This window comes from Geotrypetes seraphini, chromosome 14 (assembly GCF_902459505.1).
Source record: "Geotrypetes seraphini chromosome 14, aGeoSer1.1, whole genome shotgun sequence".
NCBI classification, from domain to species: Eukaryota; Metazoa; Chordata; class Amphibia; order Gymnophiona; family Dermophiidae; genus Geotrypetes; species Geotrypetes seraphini.
Window position 1 is genome coordinate 28,675,789 of NC_047097.1, and position 13,296 is coordinate 28,689,084.

Genomic DNA, 13,296 nt, shown 5'->3' on the forward strand with positions numbered 1-13,296 from the left:
ATATTATTTTACAGTGCTTGGCAAGAAGTGAGGGGGGCTGGGTGTAGAGGCTGGTATATTTTGTTAAATATATTAGTGCACCATTTGGCTCTGAATAATTTTTTTATTGTTTTCCTCCTCTAAATCTAGGGTGCCTCTTATGGTCAGGTGCGTCTTATGGAGCTAAAAATATAGTATATAAGGCAGAGTCAGATGCCTAGGAAAATAGAAAGAAGATATAGGCCAGCATACTCCTTGACATCAGGACCCAGAGGACCTCTTGACTGGGGTAAGCTAATTCTGTGTACTACCTACATATGACACTGGTTGTGGCAAGCAGTCTGAGTTTGGAGTGTGGCTGTAGGAGCTCCAGCCTCAGGCAGCCACCGGCCACAGTTCTACATGGACCATAAATGCCATACTTTTCTTGGTACGCTGTCAGTAACAGGCAGGACACTGGCGCGCCGACAATCCCAGTTTGACATTTGTGCATAGGACAAAAGTACACCACCCTATTACCTTCCGTTTGGGCCGAAATTATAAGTGGAGTGGAGCAGAAAAGTCAAAGGTTGGAGTTTGTGCGAGGAGAGCGCAAGTTGTAAGTGTAGTGGGAGGGGGGATTCCCCTCCACCACCCCCTCAACGAGAGCAGGAGTATATTGGGGGTTCCCCCCTCATCTGTCCTTTCTATCCCCTGTGCAGCACCTCCAGACCCAACTGTCCCCCACTGTGAGGGGCTTTTCTCTGCCCCGTTGCTGATGTCGTCAGTGACACGGCAGAGGTATGGCCCCAGCGGGTCACAAGAAGTCTGTTCAGAGCGTTCACTCATTGTTGGCAGCCTTAACTCGCTACTCTGAAGGTCGGGCCTTCCTTCTGCTTTCGCGGAGTAAGGCCCGACACTGGCAAAGCAATAAAGTTCCTGGACCATGATGCTGACCCCGGGAGCACCCCCTTATAGTCTGCCCCTGTGTAATCATTTGTAATGTTATATTGTAACACTGTGAATGTTAAACTGTAAACCAGGGGTGAGCAACGAGGGCCGCAATCCAGTTGGGTTTTCAGGATTTCCCCAATGAATATGCATGAGATCTATTTGCATGCATTGCCTCTCATGCTTATTTATTGGGGAACTTCTAAAAACGCGACTGGATTGCAGCCCTCGTTGCTCACCCCTGCTTGTAATTAATAAATTAGCGGACCGAGACGTGTTCTAGTGGCGGTATAACGGTGAACACTTGAGATCCACTATATAGTACTCAAGGAATTTTATTACATAGTAACATAGTAGATGACGGCAGATAAAAAGATTTATTTCTAAAAATATGTTTTTTTTAATATTAGGTGAGTATTAAACAATGGTAATTACTCCTTAAACACTGTTGTGCTGCGCACTCAAACTTCAAAAATATATAGGCTACTGCAGAATCACAAATTGGGCAGGGGAGGGCTTCAATGGCTGGGAGGGTGTAGATGGGCTGGAGTAAGTCTTAACAGAGAATTCGGCAGTTGGAACCCAAGCACAGTACCGGGTAAAGCTTTGGATTCTTGCCCAGAAATAGCTAAGAAGAAAAAATTTAAATTGAATCAGGTTGGGAAGACTGGATGGACCATTCGGGTCTTTATCTGCCGTCATCTACTATGTTACTATGTAATAAAATTCCTTGAGTACTATATAGTGGATCTCAAGTGTTCACCGTTATACCGCCACTAGAACACGTCTCGGTCCGCTAATTTATGAATTACTCTGTTTATTCTAATTTCATTCTTATTTTTTTCTATCATTTGATCATATTATACTGTACGTTGAGATTATTTAACTTGAATAATCTTCCTATATCAAAATTGTAATAGTACTTGACTCAGGTAAACCGGCCGGGTAGTTTACCTATACCTGAGCTAAGTATTATTACAATTTTGATATAAATCTCAACGTACAGTATAATATGATCAAATGATAGAAAAAATAAGAATGAAATTAGAGTACACAGAGTAATTAATAAATTAGCCGACTGAGACGTGTTCTCGTGGCGGTAAAACGGTCAACACTTGAGATCCACTATATAGTACTGAGGGAATTTTATTGAGTGAGATGTTGACTTTGTGATGCTGCAGTAGCCTATATATTAAACAATGGTGTCTGTCACATAGCCTAGGTTCTGAATGGTTTGTCGGCCTCTGGGGCAAAGCGAAGTACCTGTACCTGTATTCCCGCCCTCGCAACAAAGCCCCACGTCGGCGCGTGCCTCCCGGCTGCTCGCGGTCCTCTCCTCTCGGCGGTTTCCATGGCAGCCCGGCTGCGCTCGTGACTTCGGCGCCCCGCCCTTCCCCTGCTCTTCGGGAAGAACGTCAGGGGAGAGGAACTACCTTTCCCAGCCTGCCCCTAGCGTCCTCCGGATCGTTTGCTGACAGGGCAGGGCGGGGCGGGGCGAGCCGCTGCCTGTCCTTTCGCCGACGCTGGCGCGCGCTCGGTTTCTGGCGGGCTCAGGTAAGGCTTTTTTCCGTCCGGCCGTGACTGGAGGCTTCTTCCCGCCCAGGGACGGCGGGGTTTCTGTGATGGTTTGTCCTGTCAGGTTCTGTCCTCGACGCGCCCGGCTTTAGCTGCCCCACAATCTAGGCTGCTGCTCTTGCACTTATTTCCTTACTCTCTAACATCACCTAGAGATGTACTTTGGAACTGGAGTGCGGAGCAATGGGGTTCTCTTCGCAAAACAGTAAGAACCCCAAATACTTGTCTCTTTTTCACCTGTTCAGGCCAATGGCAGAGAGAGAGAGAGAGGATAGTGCATTTTGGGCCAGAAATTTTCATCCAAAATGATAACCATGTTTATTTTGAGTTTCTTTAGCGGGGGAGGGGGCAGGAGCTAGACTTACTTTATATATATTTTTTAAAATATGCTGTAATTGCATATGCAAGCACTGTCACTGAATTCAAAGTGTCCTGTGGTAAAATCAAAACAAACCTTAGCACTAGATTTACTAAGCTTTGCCAGTATATTAAAATGTATTGTTTCACTTTAATGTACATGGAAACAAACATTAAACTATCTTATTTACTAATAACATGCATTAAAATAGGTCAGGGGTCAGCAAATTACAGCCTGTGGGCCAAATCCAGCCTGTCGCCTCTTTTTGTGTGGCCCACAAGCTAAGAATGGATTTTACAATTTCAAATTCTTAAAAATTTCAAAGAACACTCTATAACAGCTGACAGCCGAATTGTGGCGTTGCAAGAAAGACCGCATGTGGCGCTCCTGTAGCTTCTCATTCTCTCACACTTGGTGGCCCTCCTGTAGCTTCTCATTCTCTCACACTTGGTGGCCCCTGCTGTGACGCCACACGGTCTCAGTTACAATTCGGCAGCGTTTATAGTACTTCCTGTGTTGCTATTCTGCTCATGCTGTTCTATCGTGAATCTGTAATAGTTAAGAACATAAGAATTGCCACTGCTGGGTCAGACCAGTGGTCCATCGTGCCCAGCAGTCCTCTCACGCGGCGGCCCTCTGGTCAAAGACCAGTGCCCTAACTGAGACTAGCCCTACCTGCGTACGTTCCAGTTCAGCAGAACTTGTCTAACTTTGTCTTGAATTCCTGGAGGGTGTTTTCCCCTATGACAGATTCCGGAAGAGCGGTCCAGATTTCTACCACTCTCTGGGTGAAGAAGAAGTTCCTTATGTTCATACGGAATCTATCCCTTTTCAATTTTAGAGAGTGCCCTCTCATTCTTCCTACCTTGGAGAGGGTGAACAACCTGTCCTTATCTACCAAGTCTATTCCCTTCAGTACCTTGAATGTTTCAATCATGTCCCCTCTCAATCTCCTCTGTATCGTTTTATCGTTCTCATTTTATAACCAGTGCATATCCATATCCAATATTTCATTGCAACGCAATTTCTTCACGAAAATGAGACTGAAATTAAAGTAAGTGTACGAGTATCTCATTTATTAGTCAAGGAAGGAAAACTGTTCACTGACGGCGAATTAATTAAATCATGTTTAATTGTCGCAGCCAAAGAAATGTGTCCAGAGAAAATTGATTTATTTAAATTTATTTCTCTTGTCATCAACAGCAGATGAATCCAGAGACTAGTGGGATTATGTCCATCAACCAGCAGGGGGAGATAGAGAGCACTGAATTGACCTTGGGTATATATTAATGCACATCCTCCTGGCCAATCAGTATATTCTATCTCCAGCAGGTTTAGGATGGGTTTCTTACAGCTCCTGGATGCTGCAGTAGATTTCAGCCACGCTTGGCTACAGCTACCAGCACCAGTTTCCTAGATCTGAAAAATGGCTGCTATCGTTCTAGTTCCTGGTTTCAGCTCCTGAGGACGGAAGACTATTTGCTCCTGTTGCTGCGGCTTCAGTAGAGCCTAGGGGTGTTGGCTATACTGAGCCAACTTTAGGGGCAACACCTGGGCCCACCCAGTCCTTTCCCCACCCTCCCAGCCGGTGGAGAGAAGAAGAAGAAGCTGATGTGGTTAGAGGGTCCTTTCCCATAAGAAGAAATGCCTGACCATGGGTGCTGGCACAGTTCCCTGTGCACTGCAGCACTAACACCTCTCCCTTTGCCTTCCGGTAGTGCAGGAGCACGTGAGTACTTGGCTTAGGCCTCAGTAAAGAGACATGTTCCTTTGGCTTAGGCCTCATTTGAGAAATGTTTCTGTGCATGTTCCTGGGGCTTTAGGCCTCAGGTGAGAAATGTTGCTGTGCATATTCCTGGGGCTTTAGACCTCAGGTGAGAAATGTTGCTGCCATATTCCTGGGGCATTAGGTCTCAGGTGAGAAATATTGCTGCGCATGTTCCAGAGGCTTTTGGCCTCAATTGAGAAATGCTCCTGCGCATGTTCCTGGGGCTTTTGGCCTCAGTTGAGTTTTAGTCCTGGGGCTTTTGGCCTCAGTTGAGAAATGCTCCTGCGCATGTTTCTGGGAATTTTGGCCTCAGTTGAGTTTTAGTCCTGGGGCTTCAGACTCAGATGTGAAATCTTCCTGTGGCCTCAGATGTAGAAATTTCGGTGGCTTAGGCCTCAGTTTAAAAAAAAAACAACATTCTGGTGGCTTAAGCCTAGGATGGGACATAGCCCTTTGACGTAGGCCTCAGTGGAGGTCGATTTCTGGGGCTGGCCTCAGTTGAGAGCCCTTCCTGTGGCCTTCCCGTGGTTTTATACTAGAGGTCTGCACAGGAGCGGGGATTCCCCCCCTAGGTCAACAGGACTTCCACGGGGACCCCTCCTAGGCCCACGGGACTCCCATGGGGACCCCTCCCAGGCTCATGGGACTCCCATGGGGATGGAACCGGGGTTCCCATTCTAAGGCCTACCTATCGATCTAGTTGAAATTTAGTCACTGTTATTATCCCAGGACAAGCAGGCAGCATATTCCCACACATGGGTGACGTCACCGACGGAGCCCCGCAGCGGACAGCCTCGAAAGCATCTTGCTTGAAGATCTCGAGCTTTCGATTGCTGCATCGCGCATGCGCGCGTGCCTTCCCGCCCAAACTAGGGGGCGCATCTCCTGAGAGGATCCTCAGTTCAACGTTTTCCGCGGAGCCGAGAAGACTTGTCGACTTGGTTCCCGTAGCGTTGTGCCTTCTCTTCACCGCGGCTGAGTACTCTTTATTGTTTTCGGTCGCTGTGTTCGTAATTCTACTTCTATTTCTACTTATATTTTATTTCTAAAAAAAAAAAAAAAAAAAGATACATCTTTTTGTTTTTCTTTAGCGTCGGGTTGGAAGATTGAGGCCTAGGCCTCTCTTCTCCGTTCTCGACACGGACTTTGTCCTATCTATGTCCCGGCCTGTTACCGGGTTTAAAAGGTGTTATCAGTGCGGTAGAACTATTTCCATCACTGATCCACATAGTCGGTGTATGATCTGTCTCGGGTCGACTCATCGCCCCGAAGATTGTATTCGCTGCCTCACTCTTCAACCTCGTGCTTTTAAACGCCGCTGCGACAGATTTTTGGAGCTTTTTCCTCGTATGGAGCCTGAAAAAGCTGTGGCCTCGGTCGAGGCATCTGTAAAATCCTCGACTCCGGGTCCAACCTCGAGTACTAAAACCTCGACCTCGCCTCCTCGACAGGCCTCGGCCTCGAAGACCTCCGGGTCCTCGGCCTCGAAGGCCTCGACGATGTCCTCGAAGCCTGGATTGGGGGGTAAGTCTCCTGCTTCCTTTTCAGGTACCATCTCTAAGAAGCCGACAGAGTCTACCTCCATTCAGCCTGGGGCCCCAGGTTTGACTCCGTCTTCCAGACCTTCAAAACGTGCTTCCAAGTCCAGGGAATACTCTCGATCGAGGTCGCCCTCCTTGGAACGCACGAGACCTCCTGTGACTCCGAGTCCTTTGGTCTCCGTCCCCATGTTTGAGGATATGCTGAAGTCAATTCTGACTACGCAAATTTCCTCAATAGTGGCTCAGTTGGTACCGGTCTCGACTCTGTCTGCGCAACACCAGCCTGAGCATAAATCGGTACCCTCTCGGCGATCTCCTCGTCGCAGGTCTCGATCCAGGGTTTCCTCGTCAGACTCCTCGTCTGAACATGGAGCTAAACAAGCATTACCTCGATCCAAGCACAGGTCTCGATCTTCGAAGCTTACCTCTACAAAGAGCTCGAAGCATTCTGATATTACTTCTAAAGCTCATACTACCATTGCCTCTTCAATATCGTCGAGGCATTCGAGGTCGAGGACACCACCTTCGAGGCATTTGTCTCGAGAAAAATCTCCTCTTACTAAACCTCGTACTCCGCGCACTTCTCCGACTCGGAGCCTTAAGCGGAAACATTCAGCCACTCCTCCTCTGACAGGCAGTGGAACATCTTCCATCACTTTACATCTTGAATCTGAGCCCCTATCTCAGTATTCACGCGAGGCTTCTCCATCTTTTTCAGTGACACATCGTTCTCGTTCTCTTTCTCCTGAGGAAGCCTCGACCTCGAAGTCTGCTTCTTTTGCTAAATTTGTCTTCGACATGGGACAGGCTCTTAATATTGATTTACATTCTGATTCAAAATACACGCCTGAATACCTGGCGGATATGGAACTTTCTCATCCTCCTAAGGAGACTTTGCGTCTACCCATGACACCGGTGCTGAAGCAGACGTTTCTACGTAACATGGAGACTCCTTATTCTGTGACAGCTATTCCATCGAAGCTGGAGTCTAGGTATCGTACTGTTCCATGTAAAGGGTTTGAGAAATCTCAACTTTCTCATCAATCCCTAGTGGTGGAATCTTCCCTGAAGAAGGCTCACCCATCTAAGGTGTCTGCAACAGTTCCACCAGGACGCGAAGGGCGAACTATGGACAAGTTTGGGCGCAGACTTTATCAAAATTCTATGATGACAAATAGAATTTTGAATTATAACTATGTCTTTACTTCATATTTTAATCATTTTTTGAAGCAGTTGTCATCTTTTTGCCCAGACTGGCCCAAAGAACGCCTTTCTGAATATAAAAACATTATTCAATCTCTGTCTCAGTTACGTCTATTCATGTTGCAAGCATCTTACGATGCTTTTGAGCTATCCTCCAGAGTCTCGGCATTTGCAGTGGCTATGAGACGTCTTGCATGGCTCAGGATTGTAGATATGGATCCCAACTTACAAGATCGTTTAGCAAACCTGCCGTGTCAAGGTTCTGAGCTCTTTGATGACTCTATTGAAGCAGCTACTAAAAGGCTTTCTGAGCATGAGCGTTCCTTCGCCTCTCTGATTCGTCCGAAACCAAAACCTTCTCTGACTAGAGCTTACAGACCTCCAGCTCGTCGTTACCCCATGAAGTCCACACCGGCTTTTTCTAGGCCTCCACCTAGACGGCCACAACAACAACGTCCTCAAAAGCCTCAGACACCTGCTCCAACCAAAACAGCTCCGTCTTTTTGACGGTCCAGTGATGAGCATTCCAACCTCTTTGCATCCAAATTCCTCCCTACCAATCGGAGGTCGTCTTTCCCTTTTTTCATCTGTCTGGGAAACCATTACATCGGACCTTTGGGTCCTTACGATCATCCGAGAGGGATACTCTCTGCGCCTGCTTCAGGTGCCTCCAGATCACCCTCCAAGAGAGTGTCTTTCCAGTTCCTCGCAACTCCCTCTTCTTCTTCGGGAGGCTCGAGCTCTTCTTCACCTTCGAGCAGTGGAGGAAATTCCTCCTCCCGAACGCAACCAGGGGTTTTATTCCAGATATTTCCTGGTTCCAAAGAAGACGGGGGATTTGCGACCCATTCTGGATCTACGAGCTCTCAACAAATTTCTAGTCAAAGAAAAATTTTGCATGCTTTCTCTCCCGATCCTGTACTCCCTCATGGATCAAGGGGATTGGATGTGCTCACTGGATCTCAAAGAGGCTTATACTCACATTCCTATTCATCCAAATTTTCGCAAATATCTCAGGTTCAAGGTGGGGAACCTTCACCTTCAATACAAGGTTCTTCCATTTGGCCTAGCAACCTCTCCTCGGGTCTTCACCAAGTGTCTGGTTGTGGTAGCCGCGGCTCTTCGAGCCCAGGGATTGCAAGTTTTTCCTTACCTCGACGATTGGCTTATAAAAGCCCCTTCTCTTTCAGGGGTTACGCAAGCAACCCTTCAGACTATTTCTTTTCTTCAAAGTCTGGGGTTTCATATCAACTTCCCAAAATCTCAGTTAGTTCCAACTCAATCGATTCAATTTATTGGGGCGGTGTTGGATTCCATCCGCATGAGAGCTTTTCTTCCTCTCAATCGACAGAATACTCTCTTAAACCTTTGTCATCATGTAACTTCCCTATCAACTATCAGAGCGCGTCAAATGATGGTCCTTCTCGGTCACATGGCATCTACAGTACATGTGACTCCTTTAGCAAGACTACATCTTCGCATCCCTCAGTGGACTCTGGCATCCCAATGGCAGCAAGCTCTAGATCCACCTTCTCGCCATATAACGGTGACGCCTTCTTTAAAGAAGTCTCTCCGCTGGTGGATGCTCTCTTCAAATCTTTCCAGAGGTTTGCTGTTTCACCATCTTCCTCATCAGAAAGTTCTCACAACAGATTCGTCCGAGTACGCATGGGGAGCCCACGTAGATGGTCTCCGTACGCAAGGATTATGGACGGCCACAGATCGTCGATGTCATATCAATCTGTTGGAACTCAGAGCGATATTTCTGGCTCTCAAAGCTTTTCTTCACATCCTTCACGACCAAGTAGTCCTTGTTCGGACGGACAATCAAGTAGCAATGTATTATGTCAACAAACAGGGGGGAACGGGTTCCCATCCTCTGTGTCAGGAAGCTCTGAAGTTGTGGCATTGGGCGATTTCACACAACATCTTTCTTCGAGCCGTTTATATTCAGGGTATTCAGAATTGCCTTGCAGACAAATTGAGTCGTCTGCTTCAACCTCACGAATGGACGATCAACTCCCCCACACTTCGTCAAGTATTCAACCGATGGGGGACTCCTCGGGTGGATCTTTTTGCGTCACCCAACAACTTCAAACTTCCTCTGTTTTGTTCCCGCATCTTCTCTCCTCTTCGTCTCGAGGCGGATGCGTTTCTACTAGACTGGAGGAATCAGTTCCTTTACGCCTTTCCTCCTTTTCCTCTGATTCTCAAAACTCTTGTCAAGTTGAAGTCGGATCATGCCACAATGATTCTCATAGCTCCTCGGTGGCCCCGACAACATTGGTTCTCTCTTCTTCTGCAACTCAGCATCAAGGAACCTCTTCTTCTGCCAGTTTTTCCTTCTCTGCTCACTCAGAGTCAGGGATCCTTACTTCATCCAAACCTGCAGTCTCTTCATTTGACAGCATGGTTCCTTTCCACCTGATGGATTCTGCTGAATTTTCTCAGTCTGTTCAGGATGTTTTTCTGGCTTCCAGAAAACCGTCCACTCGTCAATGTTATAGTCAAAAGTGGACCAGATTTTCTTCTTGGTGTTCCACTCATAATCTTCAGCCAACTTCTTCTTCTTTGGCTTCTGTTTTGGATTATTTACTTCATCTATCCCAGTCGGGTCTCCAATCCACATCTATTAGAGTTCATCTTAGTGCAATTGCTGCTTTTCATCAGCCTTTAGAGGGGAAATCACTCTCGGCACATCCTCTAGTTTCTCGTTTTATGAAAGGTCTTTTTAATCTCCATCCACCGATCAAACCTCCCCCTGTGGTATGGGATCTTAATGTGGTCTTGGCTCAACTGATGAAACCTCCTTTTGAACCTATTGACTTGGCTCATTTTCGATATCTTACTTGGAAAACTGTTTTCTTGATTGCTCTCACTTCAGCTCGTCGAGTTAGTGAGTTACAAGCTTTGGTTTCGGATCCACCTTTTACTGTTTTTCACCATGACAAGGTGGTGCTCCGTACACATCCCAAATTCTTACCTAAGGTAGTGTCTGATTTTCATATCAATCAATCTATTGTTCTACCCGTATTTTTTCCTAAGCCACATTCTCACCCTGGTGAGGCGGCTTTGCATACTTTGGATTGTAAACGTACGTTGGCTTTCTATCTTCAACGTACTCAACCTCACAGAAGTTCTCCTCAACTTTTTATTTCTTTTGATCCAAATAGATTGGGTCATCCCGTTTCGAAGCGTACTATCTCCAACTGGTTGGCTGCGTGTATTTCTTTCTGTTATGCTCAGGCTGGTCTTCCTCTACAGAGTCGAGTAACGGGCCATAAAGTCAGGGCTATGGCGGCTTCGGTTGCTTTCCTCAGATCAACTCCTATTGAGGAAATTTGTAAAGCTGCCACTTGGTCCTCGGTTCACACTTTTACTTCTCATTATTGTCTGGATACTTTATCCAGGAGGGATGGCCATTTTGGCCAATCTGTGTTACAGAATCTTTTTTCTTAAATTGCCAACTTCCCTCCTCCCTTTTGATTTAGCTTGGAGGTCACCCATGTGTGGGAATATGCTGCCTGCTTGTCCTGGGATAAAGCACAGTTACTTACCGTAACAGGTGTTATCCAGGGACAGCAGGCAGATATTCCCACAACCCTCCCACCTCCCCTGGTTGGCTTCTTAGCTTGGTATCTGAACTGAGGATCCTCTCAGGAGATGCGCCCCCTAGTTTGGGCGGGAAGGCACGCGCGCATGCGCGATGCAGCAATCGAAAGCTCGAGATCTTCAAGCAAGATGCTTTCGAGGCTGTCCGCTGCGGGGCTCCGTCGGTGACGTCACCCATGTGTGGGAATATCTGCCTGCTGTCCCTGGATAACACCTGTTACGGTAAGTAACTGTGCTTTACTAGTCCTTCACGGAGGAGATGATACTCATTCTATATCTCAAGATGGAAAGTCCTGTTTCAGATTACCTCTGTATCTTGTTCTCGAGCATGTGGAACAAGTCCACTAACAGAACATACATAGCCTTGTGTTTCCAGCCCAGATTAATATTGGATTATAAACTGATACTCTCATTCTTCTTCACAGTACATTGGTACAACTGCCCTTACATTATCCTCCCCCCAATAACTAATGTTCCTTTAAGGAGGGTGGTGCAGGTTTTTGTACTAAGTGCAGCCTAGTATGGGGTGTGTGGGGGGGGGGGGTGACTGTATACAGGCAGTCCCTGAGTTACAGAGTCTGCTGCTTTTTATGGAACAGGTAACTTTTATGGAGGATGGGCGGAGATGGAGGGGATTCCTCACGGGGACGGAGAGGATTCGGGCGGGGATGGGCAGGATGGGTGGGATTCTGATGGGGACGGGCGGTGATGGGTGGGATTCAGACGGGGATGGGTGGGTTTTCTGTCCCCGTGTAACTCTCTATTTTAGACCTCAGAGGTGAGATCTTCCTGTGGCTTTAGGCCTCAGTGGTGAGATCTGGTGGCTTGGGGCCTCAGAGGTAGGATATTCCTGTGGCTGAGGCCTCAGATGTACGGCATTCCTATGGCTTCGGCCTCGGTGGTGAGATATTCCTGTGGCTTAGGCCTCAGCAAGAAAAATATTCCTGCGACTGAGGCCTCAGTTAACACGATATATTAAGGCCTCAAATGAGACGTGTTTCTTTGGCTTGGGCCTCAGTAGAGGAAGATTCCTGTGGCTCAGCTAAGGCCTCAGTTGAGAATTATTCCTGTGACCTAGGCCTCAGAGGTGAGTTCTTCTGGTGGCCTAGGCCTTAGAGGTGTCTGTCTGTGGCTGAGGCCACTGATGAGTAATCTTCCAGTGGCTTAGGCCTCGGAGGTGAGATCTTCCAGTGGCTTAGGCCTTGGATGAGTGAAATCTTCCTGTGGCTCGGGCCTCGGATGAGTGAGATCTTCCTGTGGCTCGGGCCTCGGATGAGTGAGATCTTCCTGTGGTTCGGGCCTCGGATGAGTGAGATCTTCCTGTGGCTTGGGCCTCGGATGAGTGAGATCTTCCTGGGGCTCGGGCCTCGGATGAGTGAGATCTACCTGGGGCTCGGGCCTCAGATGAGTGAAATTTTCCTGGGGCTCAGGCCTCGGATGAATGAGATCTTCCTGGGGCTCGGGCCTCGGATGAGTGAGAAATTCCTGTGGCTTGGGCCTCAGCAAGAAAAATATTCCTGCAGTTGAGGCCTCAGTTAACACGATATTCCTGCGGCTTAAGGCCTCAGATGAGACGTGTTCCTTTGGCTTGGGCCTCAGTAGAGAAAGATTCCTGTGGGTCATCTGAGGCCTCAGTTGAGAATTATTCCTGTGGCCTAGGCCTCAGAGGTGAGTTCATCTGGTGGCCTATGCCTTAGAGGTGTCTGCCTGTGGCTGAGGCCACTAATGAGTAATCTTCCAGTGGCTTAGGCCTTGGAAGTGAGATCTTCCAGTGCCTTAGGCCTCGGAGGTGAGATCTTCCTGTGGCTCGGGCTTCGATTGTGGAATATTCCAGTGGGTCAAGTGTCGGTAGAGAAAGATTCCTGAAGAATAGGCCTCAGTTGAGCTGCGGGATATGAGCTGTACGGTGCTTACCTTGGTGGGGGGAGGAGGGCGGCATCACCTGGGCTCACAGGTCCCCTTTTCCCCTCTCCCCCTGAAGGACTTGGATACTTTAGTTCCATAAAGCTCACTTGGGCTATGGGTGTGGAGTTACAAGGGTCGCTATTTTCTTCAAGGAGGCAACGGTATGGGGGAGTATTTTTACTCCTTTCCCGCGTAGGGAAACAGAAGCTGCTTCAGCTTTAGTAGCAGATGCCCACATGCTTGCAGCCAGGTCAGGCAGCAGTGGACGGTAGGAGGCCCTAAGGGCGATTGCTCGAGGCCCTTTTTTCCCACCATGGATCAGGGGTCACTGCAGTTGCCGCTGACGCTGTCAGTATTTCTACTCTCGCAGTAGGGACGCCACTTCCGGCAGTACTGCCTTTGCCACTGCTAATCGGCCAACCCTA

At 47.8% G+C, this 13,296-nt stretch overlaps 1 protein-coding gene across 3 annotated transcripts in view; it reads left to right on the forward strand.

Moving 5' to 3' along the window:
• Positions 1 to 229: 229 nt before the first annotated feature.
• ABHD2 (abhydrolase domain containing 2, acylglycerol lipase) overlaps positions 230 to 13,296 on the forward strand; it is a 189,109-nt gene continuing 176,042 nt past the window's right edge. The window contains exon 1 of one of the 3 annotated variants that reach the window (XM_033920668.1): positions 230 to 268. Coding sequence is in view for 1 of the 3 variants with exons in the window: in XM_033920666.1 (XP_033776557.1) it covers positions 2,668 to 2,689 (22 nt within the window). In the remaining 2 variants the exon portion in view is untranslated. Of the gene's footprint in view, positions 269 to 2,327; positions 2,464 to 2,520; positions 2,690 to 13,296 lie in introns of those variants that run through there. The other 2 variants (XM_033920667.1, XM_033920666.1) reach the window with 2 other exon arrangements.